The following is a 27365-nucleotide window of genomic DNA, read 5'->3' as shown; positions in this document are numbered from 1 at the left end:
TTGCCTGCAGTGAATGTCAGGCCCCCAAACAAGAAAGACTTCCAATTGTTGTAACATTTGGGGACAGTAAGCTCATCAGGGTTCCAAAATTACAGAATTCTTCTTGTAAAGAGCAAGTGAATGATGTTTGCAATGCATTAATGTATTTGGGTATAGAAGACAATGTACAAACTCTCTGCTGTGACGCAACTGCATCAAACACTGGACGTTTTAATGGAGCATGTGTCTTACTTGAACAAAAATTGGACAGGGAATTGTTGTTTTCTCCGTGCCGTCATCACATATATAAACTTATTTTACGATGTGTATTTGATTATTAAGTACATGATGTAACAAGTATTCCTGATATACGACTTTTTAAACATTTTAAGGAAAGCTGGGAATGTGTTAATGTCAATAATTTGCAAAGAGGCAAAGATAATGTGGAAATGTTTTTTACTTAGTGGGAAATTAAAGAAATATTAGACTTTTATGAAAGTGAATTACATACACCAACACTGAAAAGTGGTTATCGTGAATTCATAGAGCTCGCTAATACTTTCGGAAGGACACACTGGAAAAAACTAAAAGTACGCCCTCCTGGTGTGATGCGTGAATCTTGATGGATGGCAAGAGCTATTTATTTCTAAAAAGTGCTTCTGCTAAGATCATAACTTAAACTGTCCAGTGGAAATGAAAATGGCTTCAGAGATACCTCTCTATTCATTGTAACTGTTTATGTCAAACCATGGCTCCTTATCAAGATCTCTGCTTCTTAAAAGTTCTAAAATCATATGAAAGGATAGATTCCACAATTTCAAAAGAAGCTCTAGAGAAATTTAGTCACCATATGTGGTATTATGGTATTTTCTGTCCTATCACTCTTTGATGATGTAATAGACATACAAATCAAAAGGTTAGCAAATTTAGCCAGAGAGAATCTACACACGAAAAAGATATATATTCCTCTTTGTGGAGAATTATGGACAATTATTATTATTATGTAGTCAATTTAATTTTATCCTGATTACCATTCTTTAATTTTTAATTCATTAGTATACATCACCTAATTCAATCTTATCTTCATTTCAGTAAAACAATAGATAACTTTGTGTCAACCAAAAGCAGAGATCTGTTCTCTTGCCTGAATATGGACACTAGTTTTATTCAAGAATGTCCTTCAATATGGACAAGCATGCTTCATATTATAGTTATGGAGTTGAAAGCTGTGAATGACTGTGATGAAAGGGATGTTAAATTAATGCAAGATTTTCATGGACTAATCACTGCAGTTTGGGAACAAAAGCAATTTGTGTTGTGTTCAAGAACATTGTACACTGTACCCAGATTGCAAGAGAAATGCTGAAAAGCAAGTATCCACTAGAACAGTAATGGAATGATGTAGGGCCTATGGCTTTTAGTGCCAGGAGGTGTCCGAGGACTTCGGCTCGCCAGGTGCAGGTCTTTTGATTTGACGCCCGTAGGCGACCTGTGCACCATGATGAGGATGAAATGATTATGAAGATAACACATACACCCAGCACCCATGCCAGCAGAATTAACAAATTTATTGTTTAAAAATATTTGTTTAAAAATGTTTAAAAATGATGGTTAAAATTCCCAACCCTGCTGGGAATCGAACCTGGGACCCCTGTGACCAAAGGCTAGCACGCTAACAATTTAGTCATGGAGCCGGACACAAGAACAGTGAAAACCATATACAGTCTAAATTGTAACATAAAATTAGATATTAAACATATATTAATAGCTTTTCTACTGACTTAAAACTACAAAACCTATACTGGTTATTCCTGACATTCAAATTTCGTGCTCAAGTCGGTACAGGTTAATATTGGCCTATTGAGATTAAATTTTGTTTAGTCAATGAATACCAAGTTATCATATAAAGTAGCAACAAGGATACAGACATTATTTGGGCAGCTGGAATTTGTTCTATACTAAAAAATTAAGAAGGATCAATAGATATTCTCTGGTGTGATATTATTACTGAGATAATGTAAATACTAAACCTGGCAAATCTGATGCACCAACAAACTTCTTGACAAACCCAAGATCCCCATCAAATTTGAACTGGTAATAATATATAGGTGCTGAAGATACAGCTGCTTGTTGTGTAACCATTGTCTCAACACCATTGAGGAACATGAGGTCACTCTGTAACTGGAATAGAAACAGAAATCATGTTACCACAAGAAAAAGAGTAAATTGCAGTATAGGGTGATTCAAAAGGTTGTATAGAAACTGAAGTAGCCCATAGAGGAGTCAAATTACACCAACTTTCATATAAGAATGTATAGTCAGGGCATATCAGGTATGACATAATGGACAACTTGTTTCATTTATTTTTCAAAAATGTTCTATCTTCCTAAACATCTCAGAACTGACAATACAAATTGACAGGCATTTGTGCACACAATGAAGTTTGACACTGAATTTTCTTTACAAAAGCTTTGAATAAACATTTTTTTAAATTTGTCAATATAGTCTACAACAGAGAAAGACTCCACTTACAGAAGAATCTACAAAGAAATTTATAACATCAAACTAACATACAACAAGAAATGCACATACATACATACATACATACATACATACATACATACATACATACATACATACATACATACATATATACATACATACAGTGTTAAATGCAAGATACTGTATACAATATATAAACATTACAAAAATACTTTTATAGAATTGTCTAATTATGAATTGTGCACAAAATTTGGTTTCACATTGTCAAAAATAATCATTTCAACAACGATTATAATAACAAGATAGAGAGGTAAAGTAATGGTGTACTCAGGAATTCTTTCTGACATCATAATATAGACCTACTGTAGAGCAGAACTTATCAATAATACACAGTGGCATTCACTTACTGAATATTTCTGGAATCAAACATAAAATTTTGGAAAATTCCAGTCAAAATCAATCTGTGTGCCCTGTAATATGAAACTATTAAATGTTTCACACATTCTTATTAGTGGTGAATTCTTGTGAAATAATGTGTTAACTTACTTCATATACAATAGAATGTTTGCTGTACCCATATATATTAGATCTTTTGATATTAAAGTTTATTTTTTCCAAAAAAGGTGCTGTTGTCTATGATGCCATTTACAGTTTTATACAGAAAAAATTGTTGACATACTTTTCTACAGTTTTTAAAGAGATGTAATTAAATTGTATTAACAAATTTTTGTATGATGTTCTACCTTTACACAATGAGCAATTATGCTGCTTGAAATAGGGGTATATTAAATTTATTTTTTAACAGTTTCCCTAATTTATTGATTTAAGATTTATAGAATGGGATTCAGACTATGGATGCATATTCCAACCTACTGGTACTCTATAATAACACTGATATGGAGCAAATGTCGCTCATATTTTCACTATTTCTTATAATAAATCCCAATAGTTTATGTCTCATTAAAAATATTCTCAATATGTAAATAAAATAAAAGGTTGCATGTTAATGTAACACCCAGATCCTTTATAGTGCTTATCCTTTCCCCCACTTGATTATTTACTTTGAATTAAAAATATAAATCACTGCTAATTTTTGAGAACGTAATCACACAACACTTTTTAATATTAAACAGAAGTCTGTTTGCATTGCTCCATTCATAGCATCTACCCAGATCCATTTGTAATTTTAAGGCATTGTGACAATTAGAACAACAAACACATTTCAAAGGCACTAATTATAATTCAAGTTCCTTGTCTGTAAATGTCATGCTAAATAAAAAAAATGTCTTTTAGATAAGCATACCTCTAATAAAAGTCATAACCTAAATTTTTTCTTCAAAAATGTTTCTCCTCCTCGTATGTCCACTTTGCTTTTGCATTAGGTACTAGTTACTTTTTTACTTTGCATGTATCAGTATTCATCTGTTCCTGTTGAGATTTTATTGATACATCCAAAACCTGCAGCATAACCTCATTTCATTCTTTTAAATTAAATTACCAGTACTTTTGTTTTTACAATGCTTTATTTTTATCTTGTACATCTTTTCCAACACTTTGTCCACACTATTCAGTAACTTCTACTGATCCTCCACACACTGAGATAAAATGGGACTACTAAAGATTAATCTTATAAAATAAATTTCCTGCTCTTTAACTGTGATGGAGTGAGTAGGCTGCGGTACCCAATATAAGTCATGTAATTGTAAGTTTACAGTCGGAAGATGGTGGGTTCAAACATCACCATTAGCAACACTGAATACGGTTTACCCATTTTCATGCCACCTCATGAATGCTGGGACTGTACTTTTATCAAGACCCTGGCTGTTTCTGTCCCAGTCCTAGTGTATTCCTACATCAGTGTTGCAACATACAGTGAGTTTCTCTCATCGGTTGGCCGGCAGGCGTGCCCAGCTTATCTGCCTCCCATTGACTCATCACTTCCCATTACACAGTGCAGTGACCGCACAGGAATGCCCGCACTATGCAGTTCAGATCCGTGCTTAGAACGTGTATTGTATTGATCTGTCGCTTCAACTGTTCTCAAGTTGTAAAGTGTTGCTTCGGGGTATAATTCTCATAAAGCCTCCACATGTGTACACAGTAGAGGAAAGGGTATTTGTGTATGATAATTATGTGATAACAGAGTTTTGCAGGGAAGTCGTTAGATGATTTGTAACACAATTTCCAGGTGAGAGGAACTAAATAAGAAGTGTACTTAATGAGGAAAAAGTAAATTAAATCACAGAAAGATTAGAACATACGCCTACAAAATCCCTAAGACGACTTGGACAAAAAGCTGGGGTTTCGAAGAAATCAGCATGGCAGGCTACAAAAAAGTTAAAATTGAAACCAGACGATGCCAGAAATGTATATATGCACGAGGAGAATATTTCCAACACCTCCCGTCATAAGGTATGAGCTTATTTCCTTAATTCTTAATTCTTATTTTCTTAATTTTAATTGTTATCTCATGTCCTCCACGGATAAAGTGAGAGAAGTGCTGTCTTTGTTGCTATGCCACAGAGCAGGGATTGATGATTCAATGGGTGGCAGATAAGCTGAGCGGACCTCCCAGCCAACCGATGAGAGAAATTCACTGTACATATATACATTAGTGCAACATTAGGCAGTTAGCAAAAAAGAAAAACTTAATAATTAAGAGTACAATAATAATCATATGACCTCAGCTACCATGTGCAGCCATTGCAATATGATGGTATTTAGGCTGCCTACACATCGGTTTTGACATTCAGTTTTCTTCTACCAGACGGCAGAGTAAATCATATCTCTATTGGGTATTCATGGCTGAGTTTTAATTAATTTTGTCAGGTAAACACCACATGTTTCACCAGAGATCCTTCACATGTTAACATCGTATGTCATGGAGTGTCAAACAGACCTTGTTTGCCCTTCGAAAATCGGATTACCTCTGCTAGGTTTGAACCTGCTGTCTTAGGATCTGGGGGCCAACATGTTTGTTTGTTTGTTTGTTTGTCTGTTTGTTATGGTCTTCATCGAACTACTTTACTCAATTTTATGGAAAGGGTTTTTCATTTTTCTGTAAGCTTAGTACTTCTTCAGTGCCGACCCCGCAGTGTAGGGGTAGCGTGCCTGCCTCTTATCTGGAGGCCCCAGGTTCAATTCCCGGCCAGGTCAGGGACTTTTACCTGGATCTGAGGGCTCAGCCTACTTGATTACGAGGAGCTATCTGACAGTGAGATGGCGGCCCCGGTCTAGGAAGCCAAGAATGATGGCTGAGAGGATTTGTCGTGCTGACCACATGACACCTAATAATCTGTAGGCCTTCCGGCTGAGGAGCGATTGCTTGGTAGGCCATAGCCCTTCGGGGCTGTTGCACTATGGTGTTTGGATTTAGTATTTCTTCATTCTCTCAGGAATTTGTTTCCTTGTCTGAAATTACCCGTCCCATTGTCCATCTGTTTTTTATCTTTGTTTGTAGTCTGATCTGGTATGGTCTAGTTTTTTGTTTGTTTGTTTGTTTGTTTGTTTGTTTGTTTGTTTGTTTGTTTCTTGATTTTTGTCTGTTTTATTTTTTGCATCATCTACTGTAATTTAATACTCCTGATGGTCATGTTTTCTGGTGTCCTGAATAGATGTCCAAGCAATAAAATTCAATTCTTCCTCATTGTGCTTATTTCTGGTTCCATTTTCTTGTAGACAGTTTTGTTAGAAGATAGTCTCCAGTGTCCATTTTCTTGGCAGATTTTGTTTACATATGTTCTGTTTATTCATCTTTCAGTCTTCGAGTATTCTGTATATTCTGCAGTGTTAGTAGTTTTGAAAATGGTTTCACTAGCATATATTGTTTCTTGTAGTATTTACTGTTTTATAGTGTATTTTGTGGCTATTGAGGTCTTTCTTATTGTACCGGTATAGTGATATATTGTGGTCTAGTCAGTTTATTTATTCTATTATATCATGTCTGTTTTTTGTTGAGGTTATATGTCATCATTTCTCCGAAATACTTAAATTTGTCAACAATTTTGACTTCCTATTCATATATTGTGATTTTATTTATGAGTGGTGGGTCAGTTAACATGATTTTTTCTGTCTTTTCAAGGGATATTTGGAGGCCGATTTTCTGCACTGTTTCCTGTAGCAATTTTACTTGTCCGACTTCCTAAACGTTGTTGGACAGGAGAGCAAATTCATCAGTACATTCCAGACAGTTTAATATTGCCTTTGGATCTTCCAATTTTGTTTCTTCAGGTTATCTTTGTACCATTTTCCCATATACATTTCAAGACACAGCTGAAGAGCAGTGGTGATGGGCAATCTCCCTGTCGCAAACCTATTTTTGTGAGGAATGGCTCAGAAAATACCCCTCTGAACTTGACTTTAGATTTTGTGGTTAGTTAAAGTGAGTTCTATCAATTGGATTTTGAGTGGATTCCAAAATTTCTTAAGATTTTCAAAATTGAAGGTTGATGGATACAGCCATATGCATTCTTGAAATTCTACAAAGGTTATTATTTCAAGAGGGTTGTTTTGTTTCCTGTAATATGCCATGACTAATTTTTAAGTGATTATTATTATTGTACTGTACATATCTCTCTGCCGATTTCTACTTTGTTTTACCTTCACTTTTATATGTATTCTATTTTGTAAATTATTTGTTGTTTTTGCGTGTTCCTCAAATTGTGCACAGCTTAACTTGTACCATAAGCTAAATAATAATAATAATAATAATAATAATAATAATAATAATAATAATAATAATAATAATAATAATAATAATAATAATAATAATAATAATCTATATATAAAATAAGAGTTTTGTCTGTACATTGCTCAGAACTTGAAAAGAATGGTATTTCTGTATCAGTCATGTACACAGTAACAAGGAAATGCACTTTTTACTTTTCCGTAATTTCTGTCTGTCTGTATGTATGTGTGTATTTAATGAAAATCGGTATGTAAAGTCGGGGGATGAACCACTATAATCTAGGCTATAAATTATTTTGTTTGCGCTGAGTGAAATGATAGTTTAGGGGGAAAACCTGAAATTGAATTATCAAATATTTATACTATTAGTGGTCCTATCGATAAATATTACATAACTAAAGTTATATAAAATTCAATTTCCGATCATTTATGTCTTATAAATTTTTACCGTACCGGCTATGATAACAGGGATATTCGTGAATTTGTGTTTTTGTTGCTAAGTCCAAATCAACACCGAGCCATGAGAAAATGAGTGAACAGAATTTAATGAAAATCTGTATATAGAGTCGGGGAATAAGAAACTACAGTACAGTCTAAGATATAAACGATTTTAATGAGCCTGGATGAAATCGTAGTTTAGGGGAAAGCATAAAATATTTCCTATGTTATTGGTCCTATCGAAAAGTACTACATAATAAAAGTTAGAGAGAATACAATTGCCGATCATTTTGTTTCATTCAGTTTTACCGTACCGACTATGATAGGAGTGGTATTTCAGAGCGAAGGCCTACATACTGAAAGCTCTTAAAATTGATCAATAATAACATTATATTGACCATTGTTGTGATGTTCTTTGACTCTTATGCTGCCACTGAGCTCCGATATGGAATTACTGCTGTGTACCGAGTATAACAACCCCCACGGCACTTAACGCCCTTGAAAGGGCCTTGGCGTGCCAAGCGACTGCTGCTCAGCCCAAAGGCCTGCAGAATATGACGCAGCACGACGCATCCTCTCGGCCATTATTCTTGACTTTTGAGACCGGGACCAAGTATAACAGCCTGACTGAATATTGGCAGGAAATAGCTGGGGAATTAGAAAACTTTCTTCTTTAGCATGCCATTCCTCTGGTTCATACATTTCCTGATACTGCTGGTACGTAACACACTGGTTCATCATAGTATTCCAGCTATTCGATCCCTACTCCGACGGGCTGTTTTGAACAAGCAGTGTGCACATTTAAGGCAAAGACTCACTTAGTAGTAGTCGTAGTATGACCTGGTCTAGAATTATAATTTAGTCCTATTCCAAATTATAGCACCACAATTCACTAAATAACTTAAAATTCAACCCTGAAAAGAGCTGTTTCCTAAGAAAAGCTTCTTGCACTTCACTTTTATTAAATTCTACATTCATTTTATTCCAAATTAGCAGTGAAGAGGGGGTTTCTCCTCTGGCTTGGAGAAAGAAATTGCCTCCAAGTTAGATAGTTATTTCCGCCGCCAGTGTAGTGAAGTGAGATTTTCCAATTCATCTGGTACTCCTAGGAAACAGATTAGCAAAAGAGCATAGTTTTTGGCCTGGGACGCTCCACTATTCGAGCCCCCCACCGCCGAAAAAAGATGAAGAGTTTTCGTGGATCACGGCTGTCTGCGGCTTTGTCATTCCAGCTCTGGAACTTTGGATTGTTAGATCAGCAGCGTAGTACAGTTTGTTAAAAGTGAGAAGATGTGTTGTTTTTCATTTGATCGGGTATTTCATATGAAAGTATTGCCTTTAATCGTGCAATTCCTACTGACGTCATTGTAATGACCTATGTTTATTTCAGTTGGGAAAACTACTAAGGAAGTCTTTCTGAGGATGTAAAAAGGCAGGTGGAGATTCAGTGCCTACAAATTATAATCAAAACTCCCCAACTTGATTGTGATTGATAGTAGGCAAGCGGGTCTACCGTTACAATGAAAATTTCCTAACCAGTCTTCATATGAGAAGGGACGTTTGGCGACTTCCCTGTCGCGTTTCTAGGGTAACGTTGAGAGCTATGCAATTTGTTACAGTCTTGCTCACAATGTGTACACTTCCTAACCCAGAATTCTGTATACAATGTAGAATACCGTAGCGAAGCATGGGTACATCAGCTAGTAATTATAATAATAATAATAATAATAATAATAATAATAATAATAATAATAATAACAGGAAAAATCTTCATTGGGTATTCTCATTAACAAGGCTGTAAATAAAGGTTGTACATCTCTTCAAGAGGTTAGGGGTGTAAAGGAGAGTTGTGTATCAGTCACTGGTAAAATAACAATAATTCCAATGTATGGGACCCATCACCGGCATTATTTGATTCAAAATCTGGAAAAGATCCAACTGAAAGCGGCATGCTTTGTTCTGAGCAATTTCCGGCAAATGAATAGTAAGGAGATGAGCTGTTCAACTAAGCGCTATGTTCCGAGCTGGCAGTGGAGAGATGGTGTGCAATGATACTGTAGAGAAACAAGCTTAAGTGGAGTTTCTTCTAAAAAACAAATAAAGATCATAATAAAAAGATTATTATTATTATTATTATTATTATTATCATCACAGATATTTCTAACTGCTTGTTCCATACTGTACCGGGAGGTACACCTCAATGCCGCGCATTCAAATTTAGCGCCTAAAGAATTCCTCTATTGGTAGAACAGTGAAACTGAAACTACACCTACTTAGAAATTTAATCAGAAGGTCGTCACTAAAATATAGAGTAATTTTGTTATTGTGCAGTTGCCTACACTGACTGAATTTATCAGTGTTTTGGTTGCTACTCATCAAGAAGTTTGGACATTTTCCCACAGATGACACTACAAAAGCTGTGATCATGCACCCTGCTGCGAAGTGAAAGAACTTTCGATTTAAGGAAGTTTTGTATTCATAAGTTTTTTTTACTGGCTGATGTTCATTTATTTTTTGGTTGGCAATATTTACCTTTTCTTTCCACCAGTTTTGAGTCCAACCAATCACTAATTGCTGTAATTAATTTTCCACCTATCACAGGCTTCTTCTCCGATTCTGAGTGTTACTTTTGAAATCTACCAATAAAATTCTGTGGGTGTGTCTTGATTATTCATGAATCTTCCCTGAGGGTTTATAAACTGCGGCTTTTCACGTCTCTTGGCCACTTGATCATCATCTTATTGAGTGTGTGTGTCAAAGCAGGAGGCGGGCGGCCTCTTTCACCAGGCAGCAGTACATCTACCAGGTAATAGCCGCATAACATCTTTCTTTCTTGCTAGCTTGCAGTTTAATCCGAGGGAAAGGTCCGAATTGTTAACTATGTAACCTCTGCCGGCTAATGTAAAAAGGTTCATAAAATCTTTGACTGTAAATCAGGGATAGAGAGTGATGTACCCTCTCAAGCTCCCCTTCATCTTGGTTTAAGGTGACTACGTTTTGTAACTGTTTCTTCCTTTGTGTGAGCCATTAATTTATCCTTATACGAGTCACCTCAGTAGTTTGGGAATAGCCCCTGTTTCATCGGCCTAGTGCCCTTTAGGTTTTAAGAGTTCATATCTATGAGCGCAAGCATACGCTTCCATTTTGTGTTCGGGCCATTTATTTACCCGTTACTCCTTTTACATGAAGGCCCAGTAGGTTGGGTATTAAATACCCCTGTTTAATCATTTTCCAATTGTAAGTTGTCTTGAGAGGCTAGGATTTGTAAGTTAATGTTGCCTTGAGTAGGCTTGGAAAACTTAGTGCCTGTTAGCTCTTTTTCAAAGTAAGATTACTGAATGGTTCTTGAAGGCTAGATGTAATTTTGGGAGCAAGTGCTCTTTGAATTAGGGGATTTCTGCCCTTGTATAAATTTGTGTTCTTTTGTAAATTTGAGCTAGGAGCTCAGGAAATATAGAGCAAGGGCTTGAAGCCCACGATCTGTTAAAACCACTAATCTTGTCTTTCCTAGCTTTCCTAGACTTGTTTTTGTTTGCTACTTGTACCTGTCATGTTTGTTAAGTTTTGAGTTTTGAAAATATAACCTTCAGTTTAAGTTTTAAATTCAATGCTTGACATTGTAGTTAGACCCATTCACCCCAGCATCTTCTTTAACCTCTTTCTGCTCCACGGGTATTCCCGTAACATATACAAATGTGAAAAATGTGAGAAACTGCAACCCTGCCTTATACCGTACTTTTATGGATGAAGTATTCTCTTCCCTATTCCTTGAATCTAATCACTATAATTAATTCTTGGACAGTGAGTAGATTAGTCTTCATTCTCTAGATTTAAATCCAGTTGCTTTCAAATCAAATGGTTCAATTGACATTATATCAAATACTTTTTACAGACGTATATGTGCTGGTTATATGAGTTGAATCGTCTTTATTTGATCTTCTGTGATCAGGTATGAACTTAGTTTGCTTTCCATGATCTAGTATTCTTTTGGAGTGTTGGATGGAGTGAAAGTACCCCATTGGTTTCACTGTAAATATCTAGGTGTTAATAAAAGGAAAAATCTTCATTGGGGTATTCTCATTAACAAGGCTGTAAATAAAGGTTGAATACGTCTTCAATCACTACAATCAATACAATCGATCACTACTGATCCACAGCCTGTTTCCAGTCAATGACAGGGTCAGGAATGGAATGAATGAAGCTCCCATCTAGCGGCGAGGTTAGGAAATGTGCTGGCTGCCGAAACCTGTCGCACTCCTCTAGGGCAATGATAAATGACTGACAGATGAGATGAAATGTTAATGGAGAGTGTTGCTGGAATGAGAGATGACAGGGAAAACTGGAGTACCCGGAGAAAAACCTGTCCCGCCTCTGCTTTGTCCAGCACAAATCTTTTAACCACAGTATCCAGCGGTGAGAGGCCGGCGCGCTGCCGCCTGAGCCACGGAGGCTAATATCTTAAATATACTATCAAATAATTCCAGATCAGTGTCAGCACTACCCTTTTCCAGTCTATACTCTCCAAAGACATCAAGTTGCCTATCATCTTTAGAGATGAGCCTTACACCTATAATTTCATGTTTGTCATCTTTAACTTTTTTGTAGCTTACAAATTCTTCTTTAACCAGAATGAATATTCCCCCTCCTACTATTCCTATCCTATCCTATCCCAAGAATACACACTCCAGTTCATAGAGAAAATTTCTGCATCCATTATATCAATCACTACTGATCTGCATTTAGGGCAGTCGCCCAGGTGGCAGATTCCCTATCTGTTGTTCTCCTAGCCTTTTCTTAAATGAGTGCAAAGAAATTGGAAAATTATTGAACATTTCCCTTGGTAAGTTATTCCAGTCCCTAACTCCCCTTTCTATAAACGAGTATTTGCCCTAATTTGTCCTCTTGAATTCCAACTTTATCTTCATATTGTGATCTTTCCTACTTTTAAAGACACCACTCAAACTTATTCGTCTACTGATGTCCTCCCACGCCATCTCTCCTCTGACAGCTCGGAAAATACCATTTATGTCTCAAATATTATTACAATATTTTAAGTCCACCTGTTCAATACAATACAATATGATCCACTATTCCATTAGGTTAAAATTTTTATACATAATACATAAAAGTCAATGGTACATGTTTCACCCTCCTTTACGGGCATCATCAGCCTATATCAATCTTAAAAATAATACATATGGAGTCATTCTAATCTTATAAATTATAGGGTAAAATGTTGAAAAATGATTTCGTAAAACATTATACAACAACATCTAAACCAACGATAATGCACCAAAGTATGTTAAAAGAGAGTAAATTAACTGTTTTTGAAGATTAAAATGTGGTTAAACATGAATTTTGAGAGTTTAAATCTAAAATGGATCCTTTTTTTATAATATCATTAAGACTGTGATGGCCTTGAGTGTAAACACAATCATCAAAAGGGGGATGTTTCTTCAATTCTCATAGTTTGAATCCAAGATGGTAAAATCACTGTCGGTCACGTGTTTATTACGTTCACACTTCCGTTTCAAATAACTGACAGAATTTCATTTATTTCATCCTTAACTTTTCCGTAGCTTACAAATTCTTCTTTCACCAGAATGAATACTCCCCCTCCTACCGTTCCTATCCTATCTCTATGATACACACTCCAGTGATGTAGATGTAATTATAAATTTACTCATTCGGGACAAATATTTTCGGTTCCCTATGGGAATCAACATCTACATCATTTGATGGCCAGGCAGGCATCAATTTTTGAAAATGAGACATAGCTCTCATAGTGCATTGGCACTGCTGGTGGCTTCAAGTAGCCTATGCAGTGGCCTCCACGGTATGCACTAGCCTTGCGTCTTGGGTGGTGTGCTAGGTCCCAACTGACGAGCCTAACTTAGCACACGAGGGCGAAACGCAGGCAACCAAGAATGAGTTAGCTGGAAAAATTTATAATGTCCAATAACGGACCATTATACTGATATTACACACTCCAGTTCCGTGAGAATATCTCTGCATCCATTGTATCATTTCTCAGTCATGATTCAACTCCTATTACAATATCTGGTAAGTATATATCTATTAAATTACTTAATTCGATTCCTTTGTTTACAATGCTTCTACAGTTGAGCACTAACATTTTTATGTCATCCCTACTTGATTTCCAGTTCCCTGTTCGCTTAACACCACTCCCTAGGCCACCCCGTTTCCCTGAATTTACCTGCCTATAACCCTTCTAAACAAGTTTCCTAACTTATATGTACCACTGCGGTTTAAGTGAAGGCCATCTGGGCGCAGATCCCTGTCTCCTACCCACCCATTAGGATCTAGAAATCTCACTCCCAGTTTCCCACATACCCTACTACACTTTCTGCTACACTTTCTGGTAGGTGACTCATTTTCATATGACTGCTCCTTAAAAACTTCCCTCTTCAAACAATAATCACCAATATCACTTGTCACCACCACCACCACCATCATCATCACATCATCATCATTTCTTTGCTCCAGCAAATCAGGGGCAGGTGTTTACAAGCCTCCTCCAGTTCATCCTATGTATCTGTAGGTGCTGTTCTACATTTTACTGCCAATATGCAACAAATTTTGTTAGGTCTTCGAAAATTCATTTTTCCTAACCATCATGAGACCCCCTTCAGGGCCTCTTGCATCATCTGTCAGAAATTAATTGTTTAGATACTGGAATAATATAATTCTTCAAATACAATGGCACTGTAATCTGTAATAAGGGATACTTACATGAACATAATCCATTATGGTGTCAGCGGAAACGGCTTTATCACCAAAGTAAAATTTTTTAATCTTTTCACCAATTTCTTGGTGATAACGTGTATCTTTCTTGTCCTTCAAGTCATCAGGAACCATAACTTTGAAGTCACTATCGATGGTGTTCAGCAATGATGGATTAGGAAGGACATCTATGGTAAAAGCAGAGGCATATATTTAATCATACCATCTCAGCATAACACAAAGTTAATATTTTCAGAGTAATTCTGAATGTAACATCTAGTCATTTAACGTTAAGAATTTCATATTTTGGTTCCGTATTGAAAAGTCGTGATGTTTTAACTGTAATGTAAAACTTTCACACAATATATAGTATTGAAAAGGTGGAACTTATTGTCCTTTCTTTGATGTACATCTAGTCATCACATGAAGAAATTTCTTACCCTACTACTGAGCAAGTTGGCCATGCGATTAGGGGTGCGCAGCTGTGAGCTTGCATTCAGGAGATAGTGGGTTCAAATCCCACTGTCAGCAGCCCTGAAGATAGTTTTCCGTGGTTTTCCATTTTAACACTAGGCAAATGCTGCTACAGCCACAGTGTTTCAGTGACACAAAGGTGGGAATGGGCTAGAATTATGAAGGAAGTGTCCCTTAATAAAGGTCCAGCCACAGCAATTTTATGGTATGAAAATGAGAAACCATGGAAAACCATCTTCAAGGCTACCAGCAGTGGGATTCAAATCCACCACTTCCTGAATACAAGCTTACAGTTCATGGCCAATTGGCTTAGTAACAGGAAATGAAAGACTGGGAATGCCTCTTGAATTTTAGAATGTCATTTTATGATCTTAAAATCGTTCTCTTTAACAGTAGTGGTGGTAATTATTGTTTAATGGGGACACAGCCTCCATAGTGTAATGGTTAGCACTATTAGGTGCCAGGTTTGTCAGGAGAGCTGGTATGTGGTTAAAATGGTTCATGCAGCTCACCTCCATTGTGGGTGTGCCTAAAAAGAGCTGCACCACCTCAGGACAAGGACACTAATTTACTTATGGGTATGCACAACTTGATAACCATACCCTCCTTATATTAATCAGAAGAGAAGGAAGTAAAGGTCTAACCTTCTGAAGAATGAATATATAGGGTATAGACAAAATAAAAGGAAAACCCACTATCTCCCGATTGCAAGCTGACCCCATTACTGGCAGCCCTGAGGATGGTTTTCCGTGGTTTCCTATTTTCACACCAAGCTATATGTTGATCAAGGCCATGGTCAATTCTTTCCCACTCCTACCCCTTTCCTGTCCCATAATCACTATAAAACCTACCTGTGTCAGTGCGACATAAAGGAAATTGTATTGATTGATCTAGAACCTAATGAACCCAAATTGTTACTGTTGTTGATAGGTTAGATTCTAGTTCTCTGGAAAGCTCTGTTAGTGGCAGGGATAGGTCAGAGCTTGATGGGGTCATGCAATGATCTCAACACTTATTACCATCGGTGTCAAAATATCTGACAAGGAGGGTTAGATTACTATTAAGTGACACAATTACTGGTAGTGACTAATTAGATTCTGGTTTACCAGAAAGCACCGTTAGTGGCAGGGTTTTGCCAGAGTTCAGTAAGGAGCAACTTATGGCTTGTGCAGGGATAGGATGTCTGGACTGGAGGGAGAATGGAGGCAGTGTGTGATGTCAGTGTTATTATTGCACCAAATACCTCAGGAATAATGTTTGCTATTACTGTTTCTTCTATAAAATAATTATCAAAGACTTATCTTATCTGTATATTTCTTGAAATACCAGTAAATCAGTTATAAGTACTTACCTTTCAATAACAGCATTCCTTCATGCGAAGTGACTCCAGCAATTAAGGGGACCTGATGGAATTTGCCTTCTCTCATGATAGCAATTGGCTCTCTGGTCAGAAACCCCTCCTGACCAGGAACCACTGGTTCAATGGTTGGGACAAATGGGAGTCCAAGGCCAGTGGCTTTCTCCTAAAATAAATTGAGAGATTGTAATTTCTATAACAGATGTTAAAGATGATAATAGTTATGGTTTATTGAATTAGAACAGAGAAAGACTGCGAAAGGTAGAGGAATGTAAAACAAGCAAATTTTGGGCACCAATTAGTATAAGAATTAGAACAGAACAAGAGTTGACAGAAAATGTGACAAGAAGGATGAAAGAAAGGGAATTGGTTTCTGAAACTGGAAACAATGGTAGATATTCAGCTGTAGATCCTAATATGATCAGACTTTCAAGTACCAAAATTGAAAAGCAAATCAAAGTCATCTCCTTACAGGCCTTCGAAGAGTGGATAATAAAGGCTTCACTATCCGTAACCATGGCAATAAGTGGGATAGAGTGATTAGTTCTATGCTTGACCGCTTTTGCCCCTAAGAATTAACCCAGTACACATTTCTTGTGTAGGCTGAGTGAACTTCAAGAACACACGCCACTCCAGAAGTAGAAATCTTGTTTTTTAACATTTTCAACTTCCTGAAAGAGAACCAAACCCATGTTCTTTTGGGTGAGCTGAGCATGCTTTTACTGTCCTGGCCAGGCTGATCCTACAGATATTAATGGACATTAATTAAAGCCATAAACGCTGCCATCACAATCCTATCACTTTTCCATCCTTGCCTTGCTGAAAACCTTTGATGTTTTAGTGCAACATTAAGCCATTTGAAATAAATAAATAAATAAATAAATAAATAAATAAATAAATAAATAAATAAATAAATAAATAAATAAATAAATAAATAAATAAATAAATAAATAAATAAATAAATAAATAAATAAATAAATAAAATAGATAGATGGATAGATAAATACCTAGTGTGAAGATGGCAAACCATGGAAAAGAATATTCAGGACCACTGATTGTGGGGTTCAAACTTCACTCTTCAAGCTCAAGATTCTTAGGTATATTACATCCCATACAAAATCAGGATTTCACATACCAAAAAAGGAAAAGCTATGTTAAACATCCATATCGGCCAGGAAGGCCCTTGGAAGAGTGGAAGGTAAGGCTTCCACTATTTGTAACGGCAGCAATAAGTGATTAGCTCTCTTTATGGCCATCTATGTCCCCAGGAATTAACCCAGCACTCATTTTTGGGACAAGCTGAGTGAATCTCAGGGCCTTGTGTCTCTCCAGAAACAGAAATCTCATTTCTGATTTTTTTTTAAACTTCCTGATGGGAATCAATCTTTTTGCATTAATTAATTCAAACTTTTTAAATAGAAGTTATTGTGCAGTTTAAATTTTCATTTGTCCTGTTCAACTTTCCATGGAATGACAATAATAATTCTTTACTAAAGAAGCTTCAAACAACAGATTGATAGGCTAACATAACAATTTAAGATTGTAAGAGGTGACTAACCGAGCTCGATAGCTGCAGTCGCTTAAGTGCGGCCAGTATCCAGTATTCGGGAGATAGTGGGTTCGAACCTCACTGTCGGCAGCCCTGAAAATGGTTTTCCGTGGTTTCCCATTTTCACACCAGGCAAATGCTGGGGCTGTACCTTAATTAAGGCCATGGCCGCTTCCTTTCCACTCCCAGCCCTTCCCTGTCCCATCGTCACCATAAGACCTATCTGTGTCGGTGCGACGTAAAGCAACTAGCAAAAAAAAAAAAAAAAAAAAAGAGGTGACTAACAATAATTTCTAACAAACAGTCTCTCATTTTTTCCTTCATCTGTTGTTTCATTTAATATTGCACTTTCTTACAAAGCAATATATTTGTTGCTTGGTTAATTCATTTTAATATTTACTTAGAACAGGAAACTAGGAAGGAGGTGATCATACAGAAAAGATAAATACAGTGACAGATGAAAGTACATTCAAGAGGACAAACGAGAGCAAATATCTGTTTATTGGAGGGGGAGTTAGGGATTGGAATAACTTACCAAGGGAGTTGTTCAACAAATTTCCAAATTCTTTGCAATTATTTAAGAAAAGACTAGATAAACAACAGATAGGGAATCTGCCACCTGGGCGACTGCTCTAAATGCAAATCGGTGATGGTTGATTGATTGTGGGAGACATCTTCATACACTGCAGTTTTCATTAAGAGGTTCTCACCTCATCAGTACCAGTTCATCTAGTCTATTCTTCTGAGGTCCCAATGAGCTTATTTCTACAGTTACAGTTTCACCTGTGGGTGAGATCCACTTTGATTGGAGACTGAGGGAACTCTTCTCATGAGATTTTCAATCTTATAGGAAATATAGGAGAAAATGAAACCTATGGGTTCCCAGCATAAACACAGAAAGAAAACAAGAACTCTCAAGCGTTGAAATAGAAAATTTCATGAATTGGAATGGTTATTTCTGCAGTGTATTAGAAAACATTATTTGAACTCTGACTTATTTTTACCACACAAAGGTACAGTTACTGTTCTGTTATTGCTTTCCATTCTTGACATTTTCTCCAAGGGCACTCTTGTTTTGCAATTATTCTCTGGCTTCAAAGAACAACATGACTCTTTGTCGACTAACTAAATTTTCAAACTCATTTTTACTGAGTGAGCTAGCCATGCGAGATGATGGGTTTGAATCCATGGTCAGAAACCCTGAAGTCTTGAAGATGACCGTTTGTGGTTTCCCATTTTCACACTAAGCTGTACCTTAATTAAAACCATGTATCACTTCTTTCCAGTTGTAGTCCTGTCATATCCCACTGTCACCATAAAACTGTCTGTGTCACTGCGACATAAATCCACCAGAAAAACGAAAAAATCAATCACCTCAATCAATCGCTACTGATCTGCATTTAGGGCAGTCGCCCAGGTGGCAGATTTCCTACCTGTTGTTTTCCTAGCCTTTTCTTAAATGATCACAAAGAAATTGGAAAATTATTGAACATTTCCCTTGGTAAGTTATTCCAATCCCTAACTCCCCTACCTATAAACGAATATTTGCCCCACTTTGTCCTCTTGAATTCCAACTTTATCTTCATATTGCGATCTTTCCTACTTTTAAAGACATCACTCAAACTTATTTGTCTATTGATGTCCTCCCACGCAATCTCTCCACTGACAGCTTGGAACATGCCACTTAATCAAGCAGCTCATCTCCTTTCTCCCAAGTCTTCCCAGCCCAAACTTTGCAACATTTTTGAAACGCTACTCTTTTGTCGGAAATCACCCGGAACAAATCGAGCTGCTTTTCTTTGGACTTTTCCAGTTCTTGAATCAAGTAATACTGGTGAGGGTCCCATATACTGGAACCATACTCTAGTTGGGGTCTTATCAGAGACTTAATTGCCCTCCCCTTTACATCCTTATTAAAACCCCTAAGTACCCTGCAGAGATCTGTACCCTTTATTAACAATCATATTTATGTGATTACCCCAATGAAGGTATTTTCTTATATTAACACCTAGGTACTTACAATGATCCCCGAACGGAACTTTCACCCCATCAACGCAGTAATTAAAACTGAGAGGACTTTTCCTATTTGTGAAACTCGCAACCTGACTTTTAACCCCGTTTATCATCATACCATTGCCCACCGTCCATCTTGCAACACTATCGAGGTCACCCTGCAGCCGCTCACAATCTTGTGACTTATTTATTACTCTGTACAGAATAACATCATCTGCAAACAGCCTTATCTCTGATTCCACTTCTTTACACATATCATTGATATATATAAGGAAACATAAAGGTCCAACAATACTGCCTTGAGGAATTCCCCTCTTAATTATTACAGGGTCAGATAAAGCTTTACCTACTCTAATTCTCTGAGTTCTATTTACTAGAAATATAGCCACCCATTCAGTCACTCTTTTTTCTAGTCCAATAGCACTCATTTTTGCCAGTAGTCTTCCATGATCTACCCTATTAAATGCCTTAGATAGGTCAATCGCAATACAGTCCATTTGGCCTCCTGAATCCAGGATAACTGCTACATCTTGTTGAAATCCTACAAGCTGAGCTTCAGTGGAATAACCTTTCCTAAACCCAAACTGCTTTCTGTCAAACCAGTTATTAATTTTGCAAAAATGTCCAATATAATCAGAAAGAATGCTTTCCCAAAGCTTACATGCAATGTATGTCAAACTGACTGGCCTGTAATTTTCAGCTTTGTCTTTTACCCTTTCCTTCATTCACAGGAGCTACTATAGCAACTCTCCATTCATTTGGTATAGCTCCTTCAACCAAACAATAATCAAATAAGTATTTCATATATGATACTATATCCCAACGCATTGCCTTTAGCATATCCCCAGAAATCTTATCAATTCCAGCTGCTTTTCTAGTTTTTAACTTTTGTATCTTACTGTAAATGTAATTGTTATCATAGGTAAATTTTAATAATACTTCTTTAGTATTACTCCCCCCTCCCCTATCTGGACATTATCCTTGTAACCAACAATCCTTACATACTGCTGACTGAATACTTCTGCTTTTTTAAGATCCTCACATACACACTCCCCTTGTTCATTAATTATTCCTGGAATGTCCTTCTTTGAACCTGTTTCTGCCTTTAAGTACTTATACAAACCCTTCCATTTAGATTAATGTGCACTACAAAAGTAATTCTTTAACAAAGAAGCCACAAACAACATACTGATCTGCTGGCAATAATGAAAGATTGGAGGAAGGAACTGACTGAATTTTAACAGGAGCACCCTGCCACATTTTTTCATTTTTTCCTTCCTTACAATTGGAGAAGAGAATGTAGGACATACAATTGGAGTAGAGATTGTAGTCAGTATGGACCAATACAAAATAGGTAAAGCCACTACAGGTAAGTTAATAAACTCAGAATATACCAGCCAGGCTAGAACACTAGGTAACAGGTTTATGAACTTGAAGATCTAAAGTTGCCAAAATTTTGAAGGACTTGAGGTTTCTGAAAAATTGTTTACTTAATAAAGTAACTTCAAACTGAATAGTAGGGTCAATTATGTAAATTGCTGATGTGTAAGGCTCGATCCAATCCATCTATTCGTCTGTTGATCTTGTCAGTGGAGAGACCATGCACCTCCTTGTAGGTTGAACAACCTTGTAGTTTTTGACTGTCAGTAATCAGGGACCTGATGGTAAGTACTGCACAGTAGTTCACCATGTGTACAGGATCCCAGGACATGCATAAGTATTTCTCTGTGACAATGTCGACAGAGGCTATTGTCCTGAGGTCTGCTCAGTACACAGTGCACGGCTGACACATTTATAGTCATCTTGATTGCTCTCCTTCATTCACTGCATGTGGGCTTGTGGTCCCAAATTCATTTGTTTTTCTGTTAGTTGTCAGAGAAGTTAGAACTAACAGAAAAACACTTCAATCTCAAAAGAGTAATCAAGTAAGAATGAATAGAACACTAAACGTAGAATCACTCAAGCAGTCAGCATACACTGCAAACCAGTATGTTCTCCAAGAACTAAGTAACGGTCAACTCAATAATGCAGCCCGGATTATAGTAGACACAATAAAAACAGCAGTTGAACCAGTAGGAAACTATCATCGTAAGTCAAAACCTTGATGCTCAATGCTATGTAGAAAGGAAATATGTACTAGATTGCCTACCCAAAACAAGATCTAATAACAAGAATCCTGAAGAACTTGAAAGATATAACAATGCTCGTCACAAATACAAAGAAATTCTAAAGGAAAAAGAAAGAAACTATTTAGACATGAAATGCACTCAATTGGCAGAAGAAGCAGAGGCAAACCCTTTTGTAGCATTAAGACCAAGACAACTACATTTCAGCAACAACATTGAGATAGAAAGATGGGAGAAACATTTCACGTCAATTCATAATTGCAGAAACCTCGAAGCAAATATGAAAATAGATGCAACGTATGTCTCGAATTACCAATCTATCACTGAGCAAGAAGTTGCAGAGATAATAAGAGTCTAAGAAAAAGAAAGCCCCTGGCCCTGACGATATAGTAAATGAGCACTTAATAGGCTCACTTGAACAGATGAACACGTTATGGACAAAACTGTTCAACAAATGTTTAGAAAAAGGGGATATATAACAGTGCTGGAGGTACTCCAAAATCAAAATTCTCTATAAAGTAAAAGGAAACACAGAAGATCCAAATTCCTACTGAGGTATCGCCCTAGAGAACAATGGCTTTAAAGTCTTCACTAAAATTCTTTACAGTAGACTAAGAGAGCTAGTTGACAATTCTATCCCAGACTATCAATTTGGTTTTAGAAGGGGTGGATCAATTCTTCATGCAATAAAGAATTTATTGAATGACATCGATGATACATTAAGGAAGGAAAAAGGAAAGTTCTTCGCAGTTTTTATAGATTTCAACAAGGCTTTCGAATTTCTGGACAGAGGAATACTCGTCACAAAATTAGAGCAACTAATAGGACGAGAAAGCTACCTCACCATAATAATCAGAAACATTCTATCTGACACAAAAGTGATAATAGATGATGGCATTGCTACATCTAGTACCATAAAGCAAATGAATGGTGTACTTCAGGGGGACCCCATGAGTTCCGTCTTATTCAATATAGTAACATCTGATGTAACAAGAATCACCCATGGGATGGATAAGGACGTCGTGATTTACATGTATGCTGATGACATTGTCATAGGAGGGCCAATGCTACAAAACGTCCAAGATACACTCAATAGACTTTCGGAATGGGCAATTGAAAACAAATTCTCAATTAATACTAAGAAGACAGTTCAAACGACTTTTCAGAAAGGAGGAAAGAATGCATTAAAAGACCAACTGTACCTAGAAGGAAACAAATTTGCAATTGTGAACCAATTCAAATACCTGTGCATTTGTCTCCAGACAACTCGGACCACCTTCTCTATACATGTTAAAGAAAAAGTAACAGCAGCGATTAGAGCCATGAAAGACATTCCAAGCCCGGAAAAATTGTCTCTGTCCACAGCAATGAAACTTTTTCAAGCGACAATAATTCCAATTTTGACGTATGGAACAGAAATTATATGGGACCATTAAAAAGTACGTGATCTGGAAACTCTAGAAAAAGTGAAAGCTTCATTTCTTAAGAGAACACTTGGTGTTTCACAATTCACTCGATCGAGACTTGTATATGTCCTAACAAAAGAAGACTATCTAATTCAAGAAATCAGAAATACTATGCAACTACCATCAACGACTGCGCTTCAAAATGCATTAAGAAAGCGAGAACAAAAACGAACTGACATTTGGTGCGAGTTTTATACCACTGACGCCATGATGAATAAGGCATGAACACAGTGCATCTAGGAGTTATGACATGTGGTGACCCAGTATGCTTGTCATGGTTTCCATCATGTAGTCTGCACTAATAAGAGATTCCATGATCCTTGTGACTCATGAGTATGTGAACTGTGTGGTGAAAGTTGTCAACAGATATCACTTGCAATTATTGTGTACTTATGCTAAACACTGATGCACATTGTGCACAATTCTTTTAATAATATATATCCATTTGTTAGCTAGTATATGTTACTTCAACAGGAATACACCCTTTCCTTTATGAGGCTTATTACTCTAATTTTCAACCGCTGTAATCTGTAACTCTTGTCTTACTTTCTTTTTGACCGAGCGAGTTGGCCATGTGGTTAGGGGCGCGCTGATGTGAGTTTGCATTCAGGAGATGTTGGGTTCGAACCTCACTGTCGGCAGCCCTGAAGTTGGTTTTCCATGGTTTCCCATTTTCACACCAGCCAAATGCTGGGGCTGTACGTTAATTAAGGCCTCGGCTGCTTCCTTCCCACACCTAGCCCGTTCGTATCCCATCATCATCATAAGACCTATCTGTGTCCATGCGACATTAAGCAGATTGTAAAAAAAAAAAAAAAAAAACACTTTATTTTCTGTCAACCCAACCATGTTGCTTCACCCAAATTATTTCATGGCCTCTAATACCCAATAATGTGAGACTGTCAGAAGTTTTTGAGAGAAATTTATTTGTAGCTTAGTTAATGGTTAGTAAATTCATTTTTTATATTTAATGAAAATATAGTAAAATATTTTACAAAATGAAATGTATCTGATCACTTCATAAAAACCAACAATGCCACCTACTGTTCTGGTTCAGTTCAAACCCTGAAGAACCCAGCCGATTAAGATAAGTACCGTAATGTATGTTTCTACAATTGTTCCTAGCTTTATTTAATTAGATTCTCATAATGTTGGCAATTAATAATAATAATTTTTTGATAATCTTTGTTGGTTTAGGTCACAAGATGTTTTATCTTCAATCCTTGTCATGGAAGATGGTCAAATTCCATCAGAGACAAGTCATTCAATTAACAAACAAAACATTAAAACTTTATTTTAGCAATCAAAATGTTGTAACCTATATAATTTACCTCTTCTGAAATAGTCTTGCTTGAAGCCCCAACAAGATCTTTTGCTTTTACTGACATGAGAAACTTCAGCAATACTTGGGGATCATCAGTCTTGCATCCTAGTACTTCACCTAGATGGAATGCTCGTGCACGGCTGCTACGTGTAAATGCCCAAGGATTGAGGGCAGATCCACTCTGGGCGATAGCTTTACTGAAGAGTCCTTTAATCAACATCATATTCTTACTTATTACAGAAAAACAATTACAACATAATAACAATTCTTTGTAGAGTTATATATATTAGTTAGGCTTTTCATCCACATTAGCAGCAACATTAATTGGAATAATAGGATTTTAAAACTACTATGAAAATGTTAACTTAAACTGTACAGTGCAAGCCTCACTTGAGTTGCCAGTTATTCCCTGTGCTGTGTCTGGGCGAGTGGAGGATGCAATAGCCCCGTGACCCATTTGGCTCGCCCACTGATGCCATGGTCTCAACTAGTTTGTGATGAGCTTCCGTACAGCACAATTGCTTCTTATACAACAGTAATTGATTGGTTTAGTGTGTTTCATGGTTTGTGAAGTAAGTGTTTAATGGTGTATTTTCATATTTTGTAGAATTTTAAAAGTAATTTGCACCAAAATTTTGTAAATTGATATGGCTGATTTACAGAGAGTGAGCCTAAATATCATGACACGCTACAGTGCATGTCTACAGGCTGAGCAGTAGCATAGCCAGGATTGGCCGATGAGTGGGGTGGTTATAGTTACAAAATGCTGATAGAAGATAATGAAGGTGCATGTGTGGTGCGTGCATGCATGACTTGTCTACATAAGGACACTGGTACAAGTGAATTATGTTGTGATTCAGATTGCAATTTACTACAAAATATTACATTAAAATACAGAACAAGAACAATATGATCAAAGGTCAACAGTTTTCAAGCGAATTGTATGTTCAGTTTACAATCTAAAATCCAATTTTTGAGACTTCTTAGAAAATAGATTCAACAGATCTGTTGGTTCTACAATTGAATGAAAACCTACAACCTGTTTTCCAGTAATTGACCGGGTCAGGGATGGAATGAATGAAACATACATAGGCTGTTATTACAATGGGGTCGCCACTCCCAAGGTGATTTATTAATGAGTGATAAATGCTATGAAATGTTAATGGAGAGTGTTGCTGGAATGAAAGATGACAGGGAAAACCGGATTACCCGAAGAAAAACCTGTCCCGCCTCCGCTTTGTCCAGCACAAATCTCACATGGAGTCACCGCGATTTGAACCATGGTATCCAGCGGTGAGAGGTTGACGCGCTGCCGTCTGAGCCACGGAGGCCCCGGTTCTACAATTATATCTCTGAATGTTTGTTTAGTTTATAGTTTGTCAGTTTCTGTTTATTTTTGCTTTTTAAAAGTTCCAGGAGGGTTCTAATGCCCTGTAACTCCCCCCCCTCTGGCTATGACCCTGAGGCTGAGGGAGAGCATTTTCAACACTTACTGTTACGGAGTAAGATTTATTGTTTTTCTGCCTCTTTTGCAATCTTACTATTCATTATCGAAGTTGATGATTCTTTTTATGGGTGTACAGGAATAGTGCAACAGCAACCACACTCTTGTTTACCAACATGTGGCATGCAGGAAGAACGGCAACCCTTGCAGGACTTGCCCTGTACTTAGGACTAACTAACAGCAAGAAATACTTTGCCTATAAACAAAATAAGAAAGAATTTTAGATTCACATTTACCTTTAGACATTGGTGACAACAGTTGATAATGGACTGATGCCCCTCCAGCACTCTCACCAAAAATGGTAACATTTTTTGGATCTCCTCCAAAGTTGACTATATTTTGTTGAACCCATCGCAATGCTGCAACCTGATCTTTCAGGCCCATATTGCCAGGAACAAGTTCATCGCACAGGCTCAAGAAACCTGTTAAAGAAAGGGAAAATATTTACTTTATAAGCAAACAGTGCATTAATTCATGAAATTAATTGAATTCCTGTAGAGTGGTAACAAAAATGAAAAAAAAAAGATTTTATTTTTTTACAAGTTGCTTGACGCCGCACCGACACAGATAGGTCTTAGGGCGACGATGGGATAGGAAAGGGCTAGGAGTGCAAAAAAACTGACCATGGCCTTGATTAAGGTACAGTGCTAGCATTTACCAGGTGTGAAAATGGGAAACCACAGAAAAATATCTTCAGGGCTGCTGACAGTGGGTTTCAAACCCAATATCTCCCAAATACTGGATACTGGCTGCACTTAAGCGACTGCAGCTACCAAGTTTGGTAAGAAATGAACTCTTTAAGTGCCAAAATGATTAGGAAAGGAATACATTTTTAAGGATACAACCATCCCATGACAAGCTGGTGGGACCGAGACCTATATAATTTCCAAGCAGTTATCTAGTGAACGAAGCTGATCTCCAGGCAGTCACTGCAATGTGATGTGAATTGTGGTGTTTGACCAGTGTACATTACGTGGCATTCAAACGCAAGATTTTCCACTTGTAAAAATATACAGGCATTCAGCATTTATTAGTTTAGTGAAAGTGACAAATCTTGAAAACAGCTCATTATCTTGTATGTAATCTTGTTCTAAAAAATGATCTTGGCAATTCTATGGGAATTTCATGGTTTAAATGCCTATGAACCCTTTACCAAGTTAGCAATGAAGATCTCTCTCCTTTGAAACATTTTGACTTTACAAT

At 36.9% G+C, this 27365-nt stretch overlaps 1 protein-coding gene across 1 annotated transcript in view; it reads right to left on the bottom strand.

The window, feature by feature from the left end:
- Positions 1-27365, bottom strand: part of LOC136877308 (carboxylic ester hydrolase) — a 112580-nt gene that overhangs the window by 6201 nt on the left and 79014 nt on the right. The window contains exons 5-9 of the mRNA XM_067151240.2: positions 26399-26584; positions 24666-24865; positions 16175-16346; positions 14359-14537; positions 2010-2160 (exon numbers count right to left, since the gene is read on the bottom strand). Coding sequence (XP_067007341.2) covers positions 2010-2160; positions 14359-14537; positions 16175-16346; positions 24666-24865; positions 26399-26584 — 888 coding nt within the window. The remainder of the gene's footprint in view (positions 1-2009; positions 2161-14358; positions 14538-16174; positions 16347-24665; positions 24866-26398; positions 26585-27365) is intronic.

The sequence above is a fragment of the Anabrus simplex genome, chromosome 7, assembly GCF_040414725.1.
Source record: "Anabrus simplex isolate iqAnaSimp1 chromosome 7, ASM4041472v1, whole genome shotgun sequence".
Lineage (NCBI taxonomy): Eukaryota > Metazoa > Arthropoda > Insecta > Orthoptera > Tettigoniidae > Anabrus > Anabrus simplex.
This window is presented reverse-complemented; position numbering and strand designations above follow the sequence as displayed.